The sequence below is a fragment of the Anomalospiza imberbis genome, chromosome 1 (genome assembly GCF_031753505.1).
Source record: "Anomalospiza imberbis isolate Cuckoo-Finch-1a 21T00152 chromosome 1, ASM3175350v1, whole genome shotgun sequence".
Classification (NCBI taxonomy): Eukaryota; Metazoa; Chordata; class Aves; order Passeriformes; family Viduidae; genus Anomalospiza; species Anomalospiza imberbis.
This window is the reverse complement of record NC_089681.1, coordinates 128,871,693-128,892,766: the sequence shown is the minus strand read 5'-3', so window position 1 is coordinate 128,892,766 and position 21,074 is coordinate 128,871,693. Positions and strand designations below refer to the sequence as shown.

The 21,074-nt window shown below is 39.9% G+C and overlaps 1 protein-coding gene across 1 annotated transcript; it reads right to left on the bottom strand.

Moving 5' to 3' along the window:
• Positions 1–523: 523 nt before the first annotated feature.
• FAM133B (family with sequence similarity 133 member B) lies at positions 524–15,530 on the bottom strand. Its single transcript, XM_068211100.1, has 11 exons — positions 15,374–15,530; positions 11,784–11,881; positions 11,014–11,092; positions 8,762–8,836; positions 8,547–8,579; positions 8,084–8,152; positions 7,393–7,488; positions 6,174–6,221; positions 4,449–4,544; positions 4,123–4,167; positions 524–2,596 (listed from the first exon to the last, which is right to left on the bottom strand). Exons 1-11 carry the CDS (start codon positions 15,395–15,397, stop codon positions 2,510–2,512), a joined length of 750 nt encoding a protein of 249 aa, XP_068067201.1. The 5' UTR covers positions 15,398–15,530; the 3' UTR covers positions 524–2,509.
• Positions 15,531–21,074: the final 5,544 nt, after the last annotated feature.

The window sequence follows — 21,074 nt, the reverse complement described above, 5'->3', positions numbered from 1 at the left end:
AAATAAAATAACTGCATTTTCAATGTCTAAATGCAGATATTTATGTTTGTGGGGGAAAACTGTGGGGGAAAAAAGAGCTAAAAGTTACAACGTACAACATACAATAGTGCTTGTTCATCTGCTGTCAGAAAGCAATATATTAAACCATTCTTATTCCGACATTGCTCATTTTCTACTTTGTCCCTCTGCTGAAACTTGGAACATGGGTGTAGGTGCCACCCCAAACCCCCATCACTGTCTCACGACCTAGGCATGGGCACATGAGAAAGCTGAAAGGCTGAGCCCAGCCTCCACCTTTCCTTCAGGAGAAAAGGCATGCAGGAGCAGACTCAACGTATTCGTCAATCTACAGCAAACCGAAGCAGTTCCCTTTCAGTACTAAAGCAGCTTTGTTGGGAACTGACAAAGCCCATAAGCCCCTTAAACGGCTACACCCCTTCCCAAGCATGACAGCAGCACTCCAAGCCTTACAGCTGAGCAGAACAGATAGTTACAGTCACACAATTAAAATTACATACCAGCGTAGGTATTTGGAAGACTGGGTCTCATTTCCATTTTTATTTCTTTGTGTGGCAGGTTGTTGTGTAAAAGTCAAATAAGGTATCACACAGGACAGAGCATTTATGCTACGGTTCATTACAGGTTCTTTTACCAAAACTGCAACACCACAACTTAAAAAGAAAACAACCCCAACAAAACTAAACACAAACCCCAAACCAAACCCCTCTGTTCAGTGCATATCACCTTTATTTTAACCTCACTGGCAAGAGTGTCTAGAATTGGTAACATCAAGCCCAAGTGTATAAAATAGTTGATAAAAATTTTACTATTGTTTAGATGCACATTGCTGCAACTCAATGGTTGTATTCTCCCAAGAACTTGAAGACAATTTCTCTGTACAATGGCAATATGAAATCACCTTTCTCCCACAGATTTTAGTTATGGTTTTCAGACTAATAATCAATGTCTTCAAAGTCCTGAAATTCTTGGCAACACAACATTTGAAATATCCATATGCAAGAGGTAAGTTCTAAGTTAGCACCTGTGCAATGGAAAAAAAGGGGTAGATCAAAAATACAATCTATATTTGACTACCTGGGATGGATGGGCATTTGTTAAAGGCTAATAGAAGGCCCAGCAATCAGTATTTCAATGGAAGATGTAGTAAGAATTTCATGTAAACTCAAATCAAATGGTTGCTCATGTTTTCTTGTGGGCACATTTAATTTAAAAAAAGCTTCTTTTCAGTTATTTAAAGCAACTAAAGTAAAACAGGTTTATGAGTTAGGTCAACATTCTGTAGCCCTCAAGTACAAAAATATAAATACAAACTGTTTAAACAGTATCTTTAATGAGATTCTGGCAGTAGTTTTTTTATCTAACAAGACACATCACATAACAGATCTGCCACTGAACTTGCTCAGAGTAAAATCAGCTTCAATATGAAGCTGTTAAGGTATCAAAACCCCGCTTTTTACATGCTAAATAACTTCAGCAAGTGTGCACTTAAACACAGCAAGGAACTTAACTATAACTAAATACATACATGAAAATCTGCATGTCGAATGTAATTCATAGAACTGGTTACAACAAATGATTACCTGCATGTTGTTAATTTAAAAATGGTACAAATCATGCAAAACAATTCTAAAGATAATGCAAAGAAAGCTACCAGTGTTTGCAAGAAGTTTTCAATTAAACCAAAATTACATTAAATGAAATACGCATATTTACTAGCAAAGGTCTATCGCTATTTTGAAAAAGCAGAGGTAAAATCTTCAGGTTTTGAATGTCAGTTATACTGCAAAATGTCATTGCTCTTGCTTAATGCAGAAGCACATGCTTGGAAGCTCAAAACTGCTCATTCAAAAAAGTCTGCTGACAATAGCTCTAGCTTCCCAGGAATGCAGAGATGCATGGATTAAAAGTAGCAAAGATTTGCAAGAATCAAAGGCAAAGGCACCCTATTCAGGTAGCCAAAATGGAATCATTCCCTTTCTCATAAGCATGGAGATGGTAATGGGGCAGATGATCCACATTTCTACAAAGGCAGCCTTTTAAATGTTATCATTAATTTTCCATTAGCAGACATCAGCTTGTAGTAGTTTATGCAAAATAGTAACCTGCAGGATGAACTTGGGATTTAATTTGTCCTGATTTACAAATAAAAACTTTTACTAATTCTTTAAAAGACTATTTTTACTATCTAAAAAGTTTAACTCTTATTTTCCAATATTTTACACCTCAGCTGGCTTACCATCTCATATTGTCTCAAACATCTAACCCTGCTTACTGGAATCTTATTAAAGTTGTACCTCATGTATTAAGCAGCAGGCAATAACAATGGTCTTTCCCAGCACAGCTGCATCTGGCTGGCTACTGAAAGATTAGGAATATTTCTAAAACACAGGAAAACTCATGCAGTTTGGTAAAGTTTGCTGTCATTTCACAGTTTAAGTTTCCTTTAGTCATTGCACTTCTGTTGATAGTCTTCGGTTGTCTTTAAATATTATTCTGAATCTGAATTTGAACCAGCAGTCTTCTTTTTCTTCTTTTTACCGTGTTTCTTGTGCTTCTTTCTCTTTTTTGTTTTATCCTAAAAAAAATAAAGAAGTTATTGTATAATACAATTGCCATCAATTACATTCTGCAAATGCAAAATGAGAACCAAGAAAGGATGTATTTTGAAAGACATTTCAAAAGAGATTTCCAAAGAAGCCTATTGAGAAATCACAAAAAGAAATACTTTACCCAACAATTTGGACTATTATGAGCAGTCTTCAATTTAAATTTATCTCCACCATGCTATGGCTTTTTTACACCTCTGATCACTGTCACTATTACATTTCCTAATATTTTAAATTATTTTCAGAGCATTATAGATTACTGAGAAAGTAATAAGGAATTGTTGACCAGTAGTGACAGATTTGGGAATAACTAGGATGTTTACAGATTTTAAAGTAAGCACTTAAATTCACTGTGTAAAATTATATACCTCAACTGCACTTGGCTAGATTATCACTTCTACCTTGTTTAAAATAAAACAATTATGATCTCAACTGTAAATATAAGTACACTCAAATTGACCCTACTGGATTCAGTCCTAAAGCTAGTACGCTGATCACTCTAATACAGAAGCTAAGAGATGCAATCTTGTCTTTTTGAAAGCAGAATTTCAACTGAAATTCTCAGATGTGGCATTGCATAAATGAAACAATCAGTATTAAAGCTTTGTTTTATACATGCTCCTTACACATAAAAATCTTTTATGAAAAAGACCATAAGCAATCACTAGAAATGTTATGGTAAATGGTTCCTATGAGTCTGAAAAAACAAGCAAGTTCCATGGAAAAATGTGTACTGAGTATCACTGATACTCCTATGCGTGTATTTTTAGGTGACTAATGTAGACCTTCCCTTTGCCCTACCTCATGTGGATAACTGAGATGCCTGATAAGGAACACTGCTGCTGACAGGGGAGAGAGATACAAAGACATCTCAAGTTGGCATTTAGGATCCCAAACCCACTATACTCCTAACTGAGGAACCTCAGGTACATGTCGTAAATCTGGATTCCATCTAAATCACTGCTGAACCTTCCTCTCACTTTCACCAACAGATACAAAACAAAAATATTGAGAGAAGTAGCAGGTTGCTGGCAGCTTTTTATCTGGTTGGGAAAATTTATAATGGCATAGATGTCGCAACAATTTCGTCCGAAGGCCCTTTCCATGGTGGCAGAGAAGGCTTAGCAAGGAATTCTACACAACACTAATGAAGGAACAGCCCTGATGTCTGTCTGTGTAGCAAACTGCTCCCCTACTTGATACCACACAGGTATTAGTAGTTCTAGGAAGTCCATACAGAATAAAATATATTCTACAGTAAGTGTTAAAGTTGTAAAAATCTCAAATCACATATAGGTAAAAGAGTGACGAATTCTTCTTTAATTCAACAATTGAAAAAGTGACTTCAGCAAGTAAATAGAGAAACTTAATTTAGACGTAACAGTAAACTAATGCTATGAAACATTTGTATCTGTGAAAACCGTGAAACTAGAAATTAGCCAAGTACAGAGTATTTACATCCTAAAACTACAGTATGAGTAAGAGGGATACTTGCTGTTTTCTCTTTTTCCTCATTGCTTTTCTTCTTTTTTGCTTGCACCTAAAGAAAATTAAACCAAATGTAGTATCCATAAAAAGCTGATGCTCAAGAAAATAAATTCAAAATTACTTGTAGGTGATAGAAGCTAGACTAAACAATCCTTAAAAGTTTATTTTAAAAGAAAAAATACAAATAACTTTGAGTGCACTGCATTCTTCAATATAACTGTGCAGTGCAGAACAGTTTCAACAATGTATTAAATCTAAGCTAGTTCACTGATTTGCTCATGAATCAGTAAGCTACAAGCACTGTAACATCTGAAACTGAGGATTCACACTGACCTCCTCTGTCTGATCCGATTCAGATACAGATTCTGACGATAAAGGTCCATCACCACGATCTGCTTTCTTCCTTTTCCTGTGGTGATTTTTACCTTCCTACACAAAGAAATGTATTTGTGACTAAAGTTGGACCTTTCACATTTTATAAAACTTCTGCTTAAAATTTAAGATTGAAGTATCACTTCTAAGTTGTGAAATATTTTAAAATATTATTGACATTAAACTAATTCCATCATCATAATCAAATTACCCTACCAAACTGTTAAAATCAACTTTTAGTGAAAATAATAATTTTCTGTATATTCCTTTTTCTTGTTACCAAGATACAAGCAACTGTCTAAAAGCAATAGGAATAACAACAGTCTCTTATTTTAAATAATAACACATGGAGGAGTAAGTATTTTAAAATAAAACATTTCGCCACTTTTAAGTAACTAGTAACTGAAGATGTCTCAATATATACATACAAACACTTTAGCTTCAGACTCTTGCTTTTGTTCATGAGAGAAAAAGCTCCCTCTGTATTCGAGTTGAACCAGGACAAGCTGTCCCTGCCAGCTGTACTTTCAACACATCATATTTCATTTCAGTGCATTTAAAATATAGGATTTTTAAAATTCTGATGCTGTGTGAGATTGTTTTGATGAGCTACTTTTCTGCTGCCTGCACTTCCTTTGCTCTGGACAAGGCAATGTGCTCCTAAGACTGGAGGTACTTTCTCTCACTCAGTTTCTAAGACCAGAAACTTCTGAAAAGAACTCATGACCAAGTACACAGGATGCAGCCCATCTGACACATGGGGGATCTGCAGGTAGGGGAAGAAAGACCTCTAGTTCTCAAGTGCCCTTTGCTTTCAGAGGATGTGTGAAAGTAGTGCTACAATAAGGGACCATGGTAGATATGTGGTCTTCAAAGAGAAGCCATTCAAAAGGATGAGATGGGAAATGGACACTGCAAAATAGAAGCAGGAGCAAGGGGGGGAAAATCAGTACATTTGCCTTAGGCAATGGAGAATTTGTACATGAGTCAATACTATTGACCAGACCAGGAGAGGCCAACATGATAAGAAAGGTAACTGGAGAGAAAGACTAGGGTGGACTCTGAAAGCATTTTTAGTTTATCCACAGTGTATGAATAACTAAAATTGAAGTCAATTAGATTGTTTATATTAAAGATAATGGATGAGTGTACAAAATGGTGTGGCGGTGAGCAGGAGAGAGGATTTTCATGCTTAGAGAAATGGCAGAATAAGGTCATTTTTCTTAAGCTAATATATTTTTCTCTGCAATTATTCAAAGCTGTCATAAGTATACTATCTATAATTATGACTACATTTAGATAAAGAGATCCTCTGTTTATATTTCTTAATTTACAGCTATAAGTCAATAACCTACCAGGTGTGCCACTGAAAATATAATCACACGCATTTTTAGCTCAATGTGACAGCTAAAGGTAAACCCCAAAACACTAAGGATGCAGCTGATCTTTAATTTACCTTTGTAACAAGAACAGATCCATTGGTTTTCACTACAATAATTACTAAACCAGGAGCTGAATCCAACTAAACTTCTACTTCAAACTGGGTGCACTGAATACCTTATGACTGTGTGGGTTTGCACAGAAAATTTCCACAGATGTAAAGTGAGGTATTCAATATTAAAAAAGAAATATCCATTGTGTATGCAACATGCAGTTCTGATCGAAGGATTTCAAGAATAAAAATACCTTCTCTTTTTCACAGTCTTCCTTTGACCTTTTCTTTTTTGTGCTGTCCTAAATAGAAAGGAAAACAAATCACAACAAAATAATTTCACTAAAAAGGAAGAAATCCCCAAAGCAGTCTGGCCAATAGTCTTTTTATGTCTGTTGAAGGTAATCCTTCAAGATTGTTCTTTCTACCTTGAAGTTGACAAGAATAATATAAAAAGCTGTAATTTTGATGCAGCTGCTAATCTCCTGATCCAGCAGCATGGAAAGGTCTGTATGGAATGAGGTAACAGCATCCTTGCGGGACACTTAGCCTCTGGGAAGGATACCAGCTATCACTGCTGTAACCACATGTAACATGCAACAGTTGGGAATCTTTTTTCTTTACCCATGTCCATCTCTGCTGATCAGACCAGGCTGAGCAGGTATTTTCCCAGAGTTTTTTGCAGTAAGGGTATCTCTGGGTCCGTTTATGTAGCAGAAGTTTTTAACCTCCCATTAGCACAAATTCATAGGTGTCTGCAAACAGTGATTCATTACAATTTATATCCCACCAAATTAGATATTCCAGTGAAAGCCTGTGATAAAGTCTACACGGAGAATCTTAAAAACTCACTGTATTATTAATATTTAAGCAAGAAGTACAGTAACTATACACTGTAAGACAGAAAAATGCTAACAGAACAAGCTGCCTTGTATATCTTCACTTTTTTGTTCATTCAGTAAGCCCATGTATCTACATTGCTATACTTCAGAAAAGGAAAAAGACAACTTCAATTTAATACGCATTTGGGAAAGGCTCAGTTGTCCAACAGGAAACTATTCAGATATTTAGAAAGGCAATGTTCTGGCCACTGCTATCCAGCAATACCTGCATTTTCAGATATGGTGTTCAATTAAATTGCACATTCAGAAGACATTTTCAGTGTCAATGAAGTATAAAAACTAAACATTTGAGTGACAAAAGAGCTGCATATGTCTGGATTCAGAAAAATGACTACAAATTGCTGGAATAAAGTACGCTCATTTTCCAATTACTTCCACTAGACATGTGGCCAGTGGAGGCAGATTCCACACTGCATGTGGATGATACAAGTGCAGCTCAGGCCCTGTGAGAATACATGGCTTTAAATGTGGAAGATGAAAATCCATATTAATATGTTAAAGTCAGAAATCTTTATGGTTTTATAAGACCAACCAAGAAAACTTGCCAAGAGCAACACATCTGCATATTTACCTTGCTGTCTGACTCAGATTCTGAAGTTGTGCTTGCTGAAGATTTCCGTGAGGAGCGATACTTCTTCTTCCTTCTTTTCTTCCCTTGCTTTTTATCCTATCCATAAATATTGTAGAAAAAGAAAGAAAAACACAAACTTGAATTTATTCTCACTAGAATTGAATATTTACATTAAATGTAAATAAAAGGAAACATCAAATTCCTACATGTTATAATGTTCTCCTGAGGATAAAGTACACTACAATTGATTCTTTTAGTGGAGGACCTTCATAACTCTTCTGCATTGAAAAAATGCAAACTGGTGAAAAATAAAGGTTCTCTAGATTCTATTTATTATTTAGATGTATGCTGCAGAATCAGATTATCTGTAACAAAGATTTTTGCTAGAAAGTAAAAATGGTATTTTTGCATTTTCATGATTGGATAGGGGATTCTGTTAGGAAAGCAGTTCAGTGTTAAAATGGATCCAGTTTACAAGCCAGGATGCCAAAATCTGTAGTGTTCATACAGAAACTATTGACTGGATACATATGTCTAAAATTCACGACTTTATTATATATACCAAATGCATAAAAACTAAATGCTTTTATCCAAACTAGTCCCTCAAAATATTCTAGAACATATTATCAAAATCTGTATTAAATAAACCTCATGAACAAAACATTATAGGTTTCAGTAGGTTAGCTCTTACCTCATCTTCTGAATCAGATGAACTGCTGGAAGAATCAGAGCTTGATGAAGAAGAGGAAGATGAAGACAACTTGACCAAATACAACAAAAAGTGAAGCTTGTGAGATGCAGCATTTTGTCTGGCAAATATTCAAAAGCCTATTCAAACACTCCCTTTAAAATGTCTTCATTTTCAAAGCATAACCAATACAATTTTACTTCTGAGAAGTTGGTCTTACAGAGATTTTTCTTAAATAAACTTTTAAACCACTTCTAACATTTTTCTTTTAATAATATCTATTTAATGCTCTTTTCCTCCCTTTAATTTTCCCTGTACCAAATATATGCAAACCCTTTCTAAATAAAAGTTAATTTATCATCTAAAATCAAAATTACAGCTATAGTTTCTCTTTCCAGGAGAACTTAAATGACAAACAGGAACAATCCCAAAGCAAAAAGCTCAGAAAACTGAAAATTTTGCTCACCCTATTAGATTTCTTCTTTTCCTTTTTCTTTTTCTTAAAAATAGAACAAAACAAATGTTACTTTAGCATCATTTTCTTTTGGCATGCATTTAGGCATTTAGGCTTATGAACTTTGATGCTGGCTTTTAAAATGTATTCACGAAATTCTGTGTTGGCAGCATTGATGATAAATCCCAATTCCAAACACAGAATGTATACAACTGAGAACAACTTACCTCTTTTTTTTTGGAGGAGCTCTCATTTCCACCCAGTAATTTCTCCCTGTGTTTTTCCAGTTCTTTCCTCCAATTCTGAAAACAAAGCCAAACAGAAACAATAACAGGAGGGTCATTCCTGAGCACTATTTTTTAAGCTCTCCTCTGCCTGACATTATGATTTTAACAAAACCCACAGAAAATAAACAATATATAATGTTAACTAAAGCTGTAATACACCTAATTTTTCAGAAGATTATTATTTAGCAAAATACAGTATTAATGTTAACACATTTAGTGTTCAAGTTATTTGGCTTTAAGAGATTGCCATTTATTTTGAAGGTCATCAATTATGGTATTTTTGCTTTTGCATCACACTCTTGCTACAGCACTTTAGAAAACCAGGGTACCCTACCAGAAAAACTGTGATTTTGACTTAGTTCTAAAAATCACCTGAAACAAAACTTCAAGACAACTTCTCCTGGCTCTTCTTCAACAAATGGGTGTCTCTAGTCTGTATTCTGGACCTTGTTGGTGTCAGCAATAATTTTATCAAATTACTATACGCATCTTCATAGAAACACTCTTATTTTATTAGGCCAAGCACACCACATGAATGAATGAAAATCTCCTCTCATTCCTGCTTTTCAATTCCCCACCTGGTCTCTAGGTCTACCTAAAATGTCCCCTTAAAGAGCTCTGAAATATCCAACCTGCCCCCATGAAACTCAGAGGCTGCTAGGTTCAATCTGCACTGTCAGACACATCATGTGTTCCCTTCTTTATTATTCTGATCCTCACAATGAAGCTGTATTGGTACTGTATTGGCAAAATAACAATGATCCACGTGTTGTGCTGAGGGGACAGAAATATCAGGAGTCAAGTAACCTGTGCAATGCAGGATGATACACAGATCCCCACATCAGCACACTGTGAATTAGCTGAACAGAGCTGCTGAGGGACATGGCAGATTAGCCAGGAAGCAGTGCTGTGTGTAATGTGCTTCTATGGACCAAGGCAGCACCTGTGGGTTGTGTACTTTGATATACCAGGTACCCAGAGCTCTCTGAGGCGTCTCTCACAACAGCCTGTGCTTCATTATTTTAAAGACTGTGCTAGTGTTATGCTCTAAACAGAAATGTCTGACAACTGTCAGTAAAACAGGGGAGACAGCACCTCCTTCAGAGACTTGTGATCTTTTCAGGCATTCAGAGATTTGTTCTTAGGTGCTTCAGGAATAACTCATGGCCATGATTCCCTGCATTGCTTCCTAACCAGCTACCAAACTGAAAGGTTGATAGCTTCTATGCATGCCAATTTCACTTATTTCACATTAAACAAAGATAAAATCAGGAAAGGAATATTATAGAATACTAAACCAAACTCACCAAGCTAAAACTCAGAGTGCAAAACAACTGATCCTGTCAGAACAGCACCCCATAGCCCTCCACATCGTGGTACAACTTCTTAGGCAAAAAGGTACAGCAAGAGTACTATGGGTACATGCCCTTCCAATAGCAGAGGAGGAGCATAATCTACTTCAACCAGAAATTTATGATGAAGATTTCTGAAGCTTATCTCAAGATACCAGGACCCAAGAAGGAACAGAAGCAAAATAAATTCATTGTATACTAATTTCTCCCTTGTATACAACAGGAGTTACATGTGAAACTTTGTAATATTGTGCTGATCTTCAGTAGGTAAAGAACACAAACATCAGAACAGCTGCATGTATATCAGGAAAACAGCACATGTTGTAATCAGCTTAGGATGAGAGAAAAACAAGTGCTTCATAGTCCTATCTGACTGAAAGCCATTCTTTGTGCCTTCTCCCATAATAATATTACATGTATATTCCTTGCCAAAGACATCTGTTTCCAGCAATGCGCTTTTTTCACTGTACTTGGATTCTGTGACCTTAAACAAGTGAATATTAACACAACAGACTTTGGCTTATCACACCTAAAAATGTACTGTTTAATTTATTGATATAAGCACATGCATTTGTATAAATACATTTACATTTGTGACAAGGTCAGGTTTTATTCACCAGCAATCTAAAAAATGTTTTATATAGTTTTTTCTCTGAACTGAAAGTAGCTTTTCACTGGTAAAGTTGTAAACTCAACTTCCAACAAAAATGAAACAAAGTAGTTACTCATTCAAAGCGCGAGTGAAGTGAAATATTATGGCTACTTGATATTGTAAATGATAACAGAAGTAGCATGTTAGATACAAAGAATCATGTATTAACAGCTAATGACATTACCAACCTCATTCATCTTTTCTTCAAACTCAGCCAAAGCCCTGGATCCTTTCTTTTTCTTTTCTAGTTGCTCTTTCACTTCTTCCCTGAATGAAAAAGATGGTAGATCACATTTTTTCAATTAAAAATATTTTCTTCAATGTCTAACTTTTCTGTAGGTTTTTTTTTTTTGAAGTTTAGCCTTGGTTGAACTTCCAAGAGAAGAATGAAAGCATCTTAGATGTTACACATATGGTAACCTAACCCTAATAACTTAAGTACGGTTGTTAAATCCCTCTAAAAGATCTAAAGCTAACTTTGCAATTAGGTAAATTGTTCTCTAATGTTTCATGAGGGCAGGCAAAGGGATTGAACATAAAGTAAGTTGTTGATAATATCTCAAAGTGATGGTTCTGTTGGGTTGGGTAAACTGAATTCTAAGAATATACCAGCAAAATGGTTCTTTTAGAGATTATTTTGTTTACAAATTAAATATATCTACAAGGTTTAGGTATTATAATTTGAGCAAGAGGTAAAATGACATTTTCCTCTTCTGCGAAACTGTTGCAAAACAATGTAGACAAATGAGAAATATATATTTCAAAATGATATTCTATTGTTTTAAAAAGAGGAGACTGAATACATGTTTAGAAAAGAGTACCTTGGTCAGCACAAGAAATCTTTCAAAATCTATTACCGGATATTCTGGGAACGAGGTAGGCACCGGTGACATTTTAGTAAGAGGGATCAAATCTTTTACTGAAGAGGTCAAAAAGGTAGACAGGCACTGCCACTTACCATGTTGGTCTTGGCCTGTTCAAGTAGTCTTGTATTGTTGGTCCTGAATTTGGGGCAGGACCTCGTGCCCTGGCCATAGCTATGGGATTCATATAAGCCTTGAATATGAAACAGCAAAAAGAAATATCAAATTCATCAGTTACACTGTGATACCAAAATATCTTGTTTGTTCTTCACATAAACTTTTTATCACTCCCTGAAAAATAATTCTGACTTGTTTCTAAGAATATAAAATATTAGCTAAACCAAGTTTATTCAGTCTGGCAGAAAGACTCAGTCATACTGTGGCAGAAGGAATTGATCCACAAAAAGACCATGTTCCTTACAACAATTCCCTTCTTTAAGCAATGATTTTAGTGTCATGATTTCTGAAATATTCTTCCTTGGGATATAGAAAATGTAATTATATTTCAGCTCTCCATCTCTGGGACAACTCATCCTATGCCTTTAAAGTTCTGTTCAAAATTGCTGACAGGAGTCACTAAATTCTGCACGAAATTTCTTGCACCAAAACAAGGAAGCAGTGGTACTTTGCTACAATTATACATGTATCAATATTCTGTGACTTAGGGCTGTTTAAAGGAGGAAAAACCTCACAAAACCCAAACATACAAAAACCCAATGTTATGAGGTATTCCATCTTTCAAACGTATGCATCCTCTTGGTGTTATAAAAGACTAAATTAAAATTTAGAATTCATCATCCAACTCACCAGTCAATGGAAAAACTCTTCCATATTTATTTTAATGTCAGCAATATTTTTTTCATGTGAAAAGGAGGTACATATATCCCCTTATCTCATTCATTTTTATCACTATATCATCCCAACACTTTACTTCTGCAAAACATAACACACACTGTTCTTACTGTTCACTTTGGAGACAAGGAAAAAGATCAAATAGCCAAAAAAATTACTTGCTTTGGTTTCCCAATCTGAGACAATTTTTTAAAGATTACGTTTTGTAGATCCAAAGCAAAGATTTGGCCATCTGTGTAGCTCTCACATGTCCAATACTGCTTTTTATCAGGCATTCAGAAACCACCATGCACAGTAAGTGAGCATTTGTGAAAGCTGTTGGAGCAGCTGCTGCCTCCCCTCCTGTTGCTCCCACTGCAGAAGCAGTGACCACAGCAATGCTAGTTTCTGGACTGGACTGCAAGGAGGCTGGTGGCCTTCAGCTCTTGGGGATACATCTGGTCCTGGAAGAGGCACTCCAGGCTCTGCGTGGAATGAGGCATCTGGCTGGAAGGAAGCATTGCCCACACAAGTTTAGCTCAGATTCACCAGCTGGACCACTCTGAAGCAATCCAAGGACTCCTTCAAGCTGAGCATTTTGTGACTCCAGTTGACTTTGCAACTCTAAGGGGACATTTGCTGCCCTTTCTTGGGGCTTTGCTTTGTTGTTTTTATTCACACAAAAAGGCTAACTAACATGGGCAAATAAACACGGAGGTGTGCCAATTGAAACAAGTAGCAGATGGATGTATGCACTCAAGTAGTTACAACACTTAAAAAGGCATTCACATGACAAATCTAAAAATGAATAATCGAGTTCAGCTTTAAGTGGAAAAGGAGCTCCTTTAGTAATGCAGGTTAGCACTATGCGAACATTGTTTTCACTAAAGAAAGGTAATTTTCAGTATTTCCAGGCATTAGATCCACTAGAAACTTGGTTTACCCCAGTGAGAACATTGACTTTTGGTTAACATTAAAAAAAAAAAAAAAAGGGTCTCTCACTAAAGCTACTTTCCTACCTGAGCTAACAAGTCATTAACACCTCACCACTTACTTCCCAACAAAACTTTCTATCTGCAGAAGAGGCTAAGAGGCTACAGCTATCAAATGCTGATTTTCTACTTGCTCAAACTGCCCCTGGATAACTGGCTAGAAAGCATCCTCCCTTCATTGGCTTTCTTGAACTGTACCACAGCAAGTACTTAATGACCATGTAATGCTCTGTATTCCAGGATTAGGACATTTATGTCTTAAGACATGTTCTTATAATTTCAACCAGGTTTGTTTATGAAGAATTACTTCACCAATAAACATTTCTGTAAAGTATTTACACTACTTTGCCAAAATGCATGTCACTAGCCAGAAGGAGTATGGATATGCACCCTCAATAAAGAAAGTGATTGTCTGCACATTCGTTTTCTTCTTTTGGTAGTTTTCTCAAGCAGGTATTAACCAAGGTATTTGCTGCATAGCTTCCTTGCTCATGAGAAGTGTAAGGCACCTTCTGTCAGGCAGGGTTCTCTGGGCTAGCAGTACTATTGCTGCCTTGCAAGTATCCTGTAGATGTGCAAAAAGCATGTTTATTTTCCATCTCCAGAAAGTCAAAAACGATGGTGTATTTAAGAAGGGACATGGCAGAGAATAACAGTAGAAATCTCTATGATCATACATGAGGAGCAAAGGGTCCTGTATTATAACTTGTCTGTATGTTTTATGCCATGATGGCATAATAAACCTTATATAGGAACATAGAGATTTGCTGACATTGGTAGGTATATCCCAGCTGTCCCATTAAAAGAAAATTAGGAGTAAATAAATACACACCTGAAAACCTTATAAGACATTTCAATCATAGATCCAGTCTTGAAGTCTAATACACTGTTAGCTCTTTCTTAGTCAACAAAGCAAAAAAAGGGACTTTGCCATCTATCTATACAATATCTGAGTCCTTCATGTCTATTATTATACTATTCCACCAAGGTTTGCAAAGATGTGAATGGATCTGAGTACGAACTCATAGCATACACAAGAAAGAAACAGAGAAACAGAAAAAAATTAAAGTATTATGATTTGTGTTTAGTCATACAGAGTGGTTATGAATAGAAGGTGAAAGGCTAACTGGTACAGAAACATTGAACGAAAAATAGGAGGAAGGATGAATGTGTTTCAGCTATGCATGAACTCAGGCTCTGCAGTCAGGAGTGCAGAAGTGCATTTTTGCCTGCTGAGCGCTGGCTCCCGAGGCAGCAGAGTGCTGCGTAAAGCTCAATTTCAGATCTCTCAGGTATAGCTGGACGCCAAGTTTAAGGAAATGCGGCTTAGCTAGGATCAGAACTACTTCAGCGACTGCCGCACCTCCCATTGGGAACATTTTATTTTTGTACGGACCAGGCCAGCATCTTAATCACCTTCCCTCGACAGATCACAAAGCAGGCGTCAGTCACGCTGCTGCAGGATTTGACAAGGCAATCAGAGGCTCTGCCAGGGAGCCTCGAGCACGTGCTGAGGGAGGAACAACCCACCCACACGGGTCTCCGGCCGCTCCCGGGGCGCCCCGGACCGGGCGGGGCGAGGCGCAGGGCACGGCCCGCCTTTGTCGCCCGCCGGCGGGGACCCTAGCGCGGCCGGACCCCGGTCCCGGCGCCGCGTACTCAGCCGGCCCCCGGCAGCCTCCGGGCCGCTCTTGTCCCCCGCGGCGGCCCCTTCTGCCCCTCCCGGCGGTCGGAGCGCGGCGGCCGCCGGACGGGCCCGCCCGGGCCGAGGCAGCGCCCGGCTCCCCACGGCCTCCGCGCCGGGGCCCGCCCGGAGGTACCGCGGCTGTGGCGGAGCCCAGCCGGGCTGCCGCGTGACTCACCACACGGTTATCCCGCTTCCCCATGGTGCCGCCGTGACCCCGCGCCGCCGCCCGCCGCCGCCTTGGCCCAGCCCAGGGCCCTTCCCCGCGCCCGGGAAGCCGCGGCCCCTCTCGGCCGCGGAGCTGCGGGAGCGGCGATGGCGGCGGCCACACAGCGCCGCCTGCCGGAGCCGCGCGCCTCCGCGCCGGGCCGGCCCCTCGCTGCCAGCGCCCGCCCCGCTCCGCCCAGAGCTGCCCCGGCAGGGCCGAGGGGCCGCGGCGCGGGGACCGGCGGGAGGAAGGGGAGGGCAGGGGAGTTTGACTGCAGGGCTTCGGGTAAGACGGTGGCGACGGCGGCGAGACACGGAATCACAATATGGGACAGGTTGGAAGGGCCACAGTGGGTCGTGTGGTCCAACGTCCCTCATTAAGCAGGGTCGTCTTAGAGCACATGGCCGAAGATTGTGTCCAGACGACTCCTGAATATCTCCAGTGAGGGAGACTCCACACCCTCTCTGGATAATCTGTTCCAGTGCTCGGTCACCTGCAGAGGAAAGAAGTTCTTGCTCATATTCAGGAAAAACTTGCTGTGCTTCTGTTTCTGTCCGTTGCCTCTTGTCCTGTTGCTTGGAACACTGAGCAGAGCCTGGATTCATCGTCTGGCCACCCCCGTTTCCGATATTCAGATATTTAATGAGGTCCCCTCTCAGTCTCTTCTTGAGGCTGAACAGGTCCAGTTGCCTCAGCCTTTTCTCCTAAGAGAGATGCTCTTTGCAGCCCTTCGTCGGACCCGCTCCAGGAGCTCCATGTCTCCCTTCTCCTGAGGAGCTGCCGGCGGGGCGAGCGCCGGGACAGCCTTGGGAGGGGGAGCAGGGGCTGCCTCCGCGGGCGAGCCCTGAAATGTGTTCACTTGTCTCGGGGGGTCTCGTCTGGAATCTGCCTCCCAGGAGAGGGCAGGATTTCGTAGTGAGAGGTTTGTCTCCTCTTGATCCATCTGGTGGTCAGTTACAGAGGGAATCACAGTGTTCGCTTTTCCTTTTGCCTTCGGTAGATGCATAGACTAAGGTATTAAGAAATAGCAGCCTGTCCTGACAATAATTGGAACCTATTTTGGCGGGAGGAGGGAGATAATAAAAGGAGAGGGGAAAAAAAGTGTACTCATCCATTGTTAGCCATCTGCACTGCAAAATAAAGCACTGTAATATTGTCAGGGTTAATATTACATTAGGTTAATGGAAGTGCTAAGACAAGCCCGGGAGTTATTGGGATCTATTAATTCAGAATTTCAAATGTCCTTTTCTCAAAGCATTACCATTAAGAATTACTGCATGTTAGTCACAGCTTTGTAAAAATGGAGAAAAGTAATCACATGTTAATATGTTAATCATAGCAAGCACAAATGAGTTTTGTTACTGAAATAGCTTTGCTGTCTTCATACTTGGGAAGAGCTGGAAAAATTGGTGAGCCCACAGGAATTTGTGATACCAAATTGCTTAGTAAAACCAAGAGCAGCCTGTGAGGAACTAGAAGAAAACTAAGAAAGTGACTATACTAGATTTGCAAGTAAAATTTGTTCAGTTGCAAATTAAATTTAGTGTTCAAAATTGCAAGATAGTGCATAAGGGAAATTTTATTCCTCAGAAATCAGCTGGTATGTTCTAAAACAAGGACGGCTACTTTGGAAACACACCAGGCAGAAGTTCTCCCTGAGCTGCATTGCAACACTGGAGAAATACACTGAAAACTGAAGAAAATAAATTGCATTCAAATACATACAAAGTGAGATTAGGAGTATTACTAAGTATATTATAATATCCATGTTGTCAAGCATGGAGAAGTCCTTGCCCCAAATGCATGTTCAGATTTGGACCATTCTGGAGTTACTCGCAGGTTCAGGTGGCTGCCTCATGGCACTGCAGACGTGTAGGCTGTCCCCAGTGCTGTGGCAGCCCTGGGAGGCTCAAGGGTGGCCCCAGGTTTGGAGCAGAGCTGTCTGTGTGTCCCCGTGCTGGCACAGCGGTCGGGCTGCAGGGCTCCGGGGGCTTTGGCTCAGCTGAAGCAGCGGAGGTAATGCCTGGGCTGCGCCAAGTCTGCCACGACAGAATGACTCTTCAGAAATGTTTTGACCAAAGTTGAACTAAGAGAGTTTATTCATGCCACGCTTTGTGCTGTGAGGCTTTGAGACTGGTACCAGGACATAGAAAGACTTGCCATGGCAGGAAAGCAGGGGTGCAGGGTCCCTCCCTATGCAGGCATTGGGGAGGAGGGAGTCCTCTGCTAGGCACTCCACAGTATTTTAATTAGAGCCAAATTAGCTTTTCCTCCCTGGGCTGGAAAGGCTTGGAAGTCCAGCCAGACAAACCAGATTTCTAAAAATGGATGAAAATACTTAGGGAAAGGACTTCTGTGTGCTAGGAGACTAAAAGATGATCTTGTTTATCAAAGGGATGGGAGGTGGAGGAACAACACAACTGATGACCTCAAAATGAGAACTCATACAGATAATGTAAAAATCTTACTTTCTGTTTTTCAGTAAATGGTAGGCAAATGATAGACAAAGACAATGCATTTAAAATTATTTTAAATGAACATTTGTTTCTATGGTGCTATCAGATGTGACATCTAGTGTCATTAGATAATTTTGAGGCAAAGAGTAAAATAACTTTAATGTGGGTAATGGGAAGAGTTAACATTTGTGCTTTTTCCTACCTCAGTATATTTTCCTTCCTTAGTATTTTGCTTACTGGATATTTTTTTTTTTTACTATAATTTTCTTTTCCATAATTGGGTGTTATGAACTCACTTTCTCACAGACGAGGGCTAGGAAGAAAATTCCTATGTGAAGAATTTGTTCCCTAATTGTCAAGAGCCAACTGGATTTTCTTCCATGGTGTCTTGCTCTGAGCACTATTGGAGATTAAGCACCAGACAGTATCCAGATCCCTACAGTAGGTTTTATGTAATGCCACATATTTCCATTATTTTTCCCTTTTTTCACAATTAGCTATGGCTAATATGGGTATTTATGACTCTTGCCTCACTGTAGTTCACTTTGTGTCTGTCCCTGGCTGGACTGCTACTCGTAATCTTATAATGTGCTTAAAGACTAATTTGGAATGTCACATAATGTAAAGGTAGCTTTTTATTTGTCTGCATCAGACCTGCAGTTTATGTAGCTAATGCTTATAAAAGACCTTGATGGTTCCTTCAGGTTTCTAAGGGCAGCACAAAGTTTTGATTCAAAGTTAAAAATCCTTTGAGGCTTTAGGGTTTGATTAGCTTTGTAGTCATTTCTGTCCCTGTGTCAGCTTTCATCCAGAAGCTGACATCTCATTGAATGCTTGAGCTGATAGTTTTTAGATTCCTGGATCGATCTGGTGGCTCGTTGGAGGCCGCATTAGTAGAAGGTACTTGTATTCTGCTCTAAAGAGAACTTAATGAACTTTACAATCAGCTGAAGCTGTATCTGAGGTGCTTTGATGAGGATTTTTTGGTTGAAGTAAAACCAGAAAAAATGCAGCTTGTTTTGGAGCTTGATATGTCCTTTTGTGTTTGACTTAAAACATACACTTTTATAGTTTCTATATACCCAGAAGTGTTACTAGTCATATTTATAGCTGTGTTGATTTGGCACAGCCTGGTTTTTAGTAGTGGGGGAGGGCCACTGAAGTGGCTTCTGTGAGAAGCTGCTAGAAGACTTCTACTATGTCCGAGAGAGCCAATCTCTGATGGCTCTGAAGATGGACATGCTGCTGGCCCAATTAGAGAGGTTGGTAAGACCTCTGTAATGACATATTTAAGAAGACAATCAAAACAGGGCTGGGCAGTTTTTTCCCAGCAGTGGTGAAGTCTGGGGCTATCTCTGGGTGGCCCACGGCAAGCCTTGCCTGCCTGGTCACCCCTAGCCAGCTGTGCTGCAGACAGAAGGGCAGGGGTGGCGGTGGCTTCTCCCTTCCAGCGCCTCACACAAAGAGAGACGTTAAACGGTGCCAGCGCTGTGGCAGCCACCACTGCCTGCTCGGTGGTGGCAGGGCTGCCTGGCCCACGGCGAAAACATAGCAAGCGGCTCTCTGGTGCGGAACCTAGGCAAGATCGACCTCTTGGCGCTGCGGGATCCTGTGGGAATCTTTGAATTGGTGAAAGGTGTTGGCAATGGTACCTACGGGCAGCAGTTTTTCTCCTAGTCAGAGAAGACGAGGAAGTGAGGACATGGGAGGGAAAACAACATGGCAGCACCAAGGTCAGTGGGAAGAGAAGGGGAGGAAGTGCTCCAAGTGCTGGAGCCGAGATTCCTCTGCAGGCTGTGGTGAGGAACATGGTGATGCAGGCTGTCTCTCTGCATCTCATGAGGTCCATGGGGGATGCAGGAATCCACTCAGCCCACGAGAGAAGCATTCACACCGGAGCAGGTGGATGCCAGTGAGCCAGTGGGAGACTTGAATGGAAAGAGAGGGCCCCTGCTTCCAGAGATAGAGGGCCCTTGCTTCCAAACTAGAACAGCCTATCCCTTGAGGACTGCACCCCGTGGATGCGTGACCTATCCCACAACAGTTTCAAAAAGACTGTTTGTCGGTGGGAGGGACTTAGGTTGCAACAGTTTTGGCAAGACTGCTGCTCGTGAGATTGGAGCCATGCTGGAGAAGTTAATGGAGAACTGTCTCCCACGGTGATGCCTTAAGTTTCAGCTTTCATATTTTCCAGATTCTGTCTTGCATTAGTATATAACTGTGAACTTCATATAATGCGTTAGCAAGTTCTCTTCACAGTTCAGACAAAACAATCCTTTTCCAGCCTGAGAACCAAGGACATTGTTGCAGCTCCAGGCACAAAATGTATAAACAACAGCAAATTGAGGAGAGCAACCCAGGAGGATGGGACTTCATAACTTGAAGCTGTAATTGGACGATTAACCCCAATATGTAAATGGACCAAAACTTATAAAAGTGTGAAAATGTGTGATCCATCATCCATCCTGGGTGTAGCCTCACCCAGGCTTTTGTCATGCCCAAGGTGTATCCTTTGAAGGCCTTTTTAATAAATACCTACTTTAACACTGTCTAGCCTCTGTTCTAGGCAGCCTCTCAAGGCATCAGTAGGAGGGACCCCATGGCATTAATAGAGGAAGGACTTCTTTCCCTGAGCGAATACAAAAAGATCTCCAGTGACAAACTGACCAAAACCCCCAGGCCCTGTCTCCCTGCACTATCGGTGGGAAGGAGGGAGGGATGGGAGAGAAAAAAGGTGGTTTAAAGGCTTATTTTGCTTCTCATTATCCTCCTCTGACTCTGTTAATAATATATCTACCTTATACCTTTAAATTTGAATCTGTTTTGCCCTTGGAGTGCTTTCTCCCAGTCATTATCTCAATTCATGAACCCTTTGTCAATTTTTTCCGCTCTCCTCTGCCCAAATGTAGTAGAAGAAGGTAAATGAACAGCATTTGTGAGTGCCTGGAATTTGGTTAGTGTCAAACCACGACAATAACCAATCAAGAAAAAATAATAAAATCAATAAAGTGTGCTAAGCTCTTTAAAATATGAAGATGAAAATAGCAGAATCTCAAGGAATACAAAAATACCATGCACATTTAGCACAACAGTTGGATCAAGTAATGTTTGGGAAAAATAGTGCATTTCGTGGACTACTGAGAGCCATTATAACTGAATTAAAGCACAGTTTGCCTAGACCAAAGATTTCAGTAAAAACAGATCAGTGCTAAATC

What these genes read in the sequence shown, in the direction of transcription:
- FAM133B (XM_068211100.1), bottom strand. Translation starts at nt 15,397, where the DNA reads ATGGGGAAGCGGGATAACCGTGTG. An exon ending in GGAAGCGGGATAACCGTGTG is followed by an intron (nt 11,882 to 15,373) that starts GTGAGTCACGCG and finishes TTCATATTCAAG; the next exon opens with GCTTATATGAATCCCATAGC. An exon ending in AATCTGAGTCAGACAGCAAG is followed by an intron (nt 6,222 to 7,392) that starts GTAAATATGCAG and finishes CTTTCTATTTAG; the next exon opens with GACAGCACAAAAAAGAAAAG.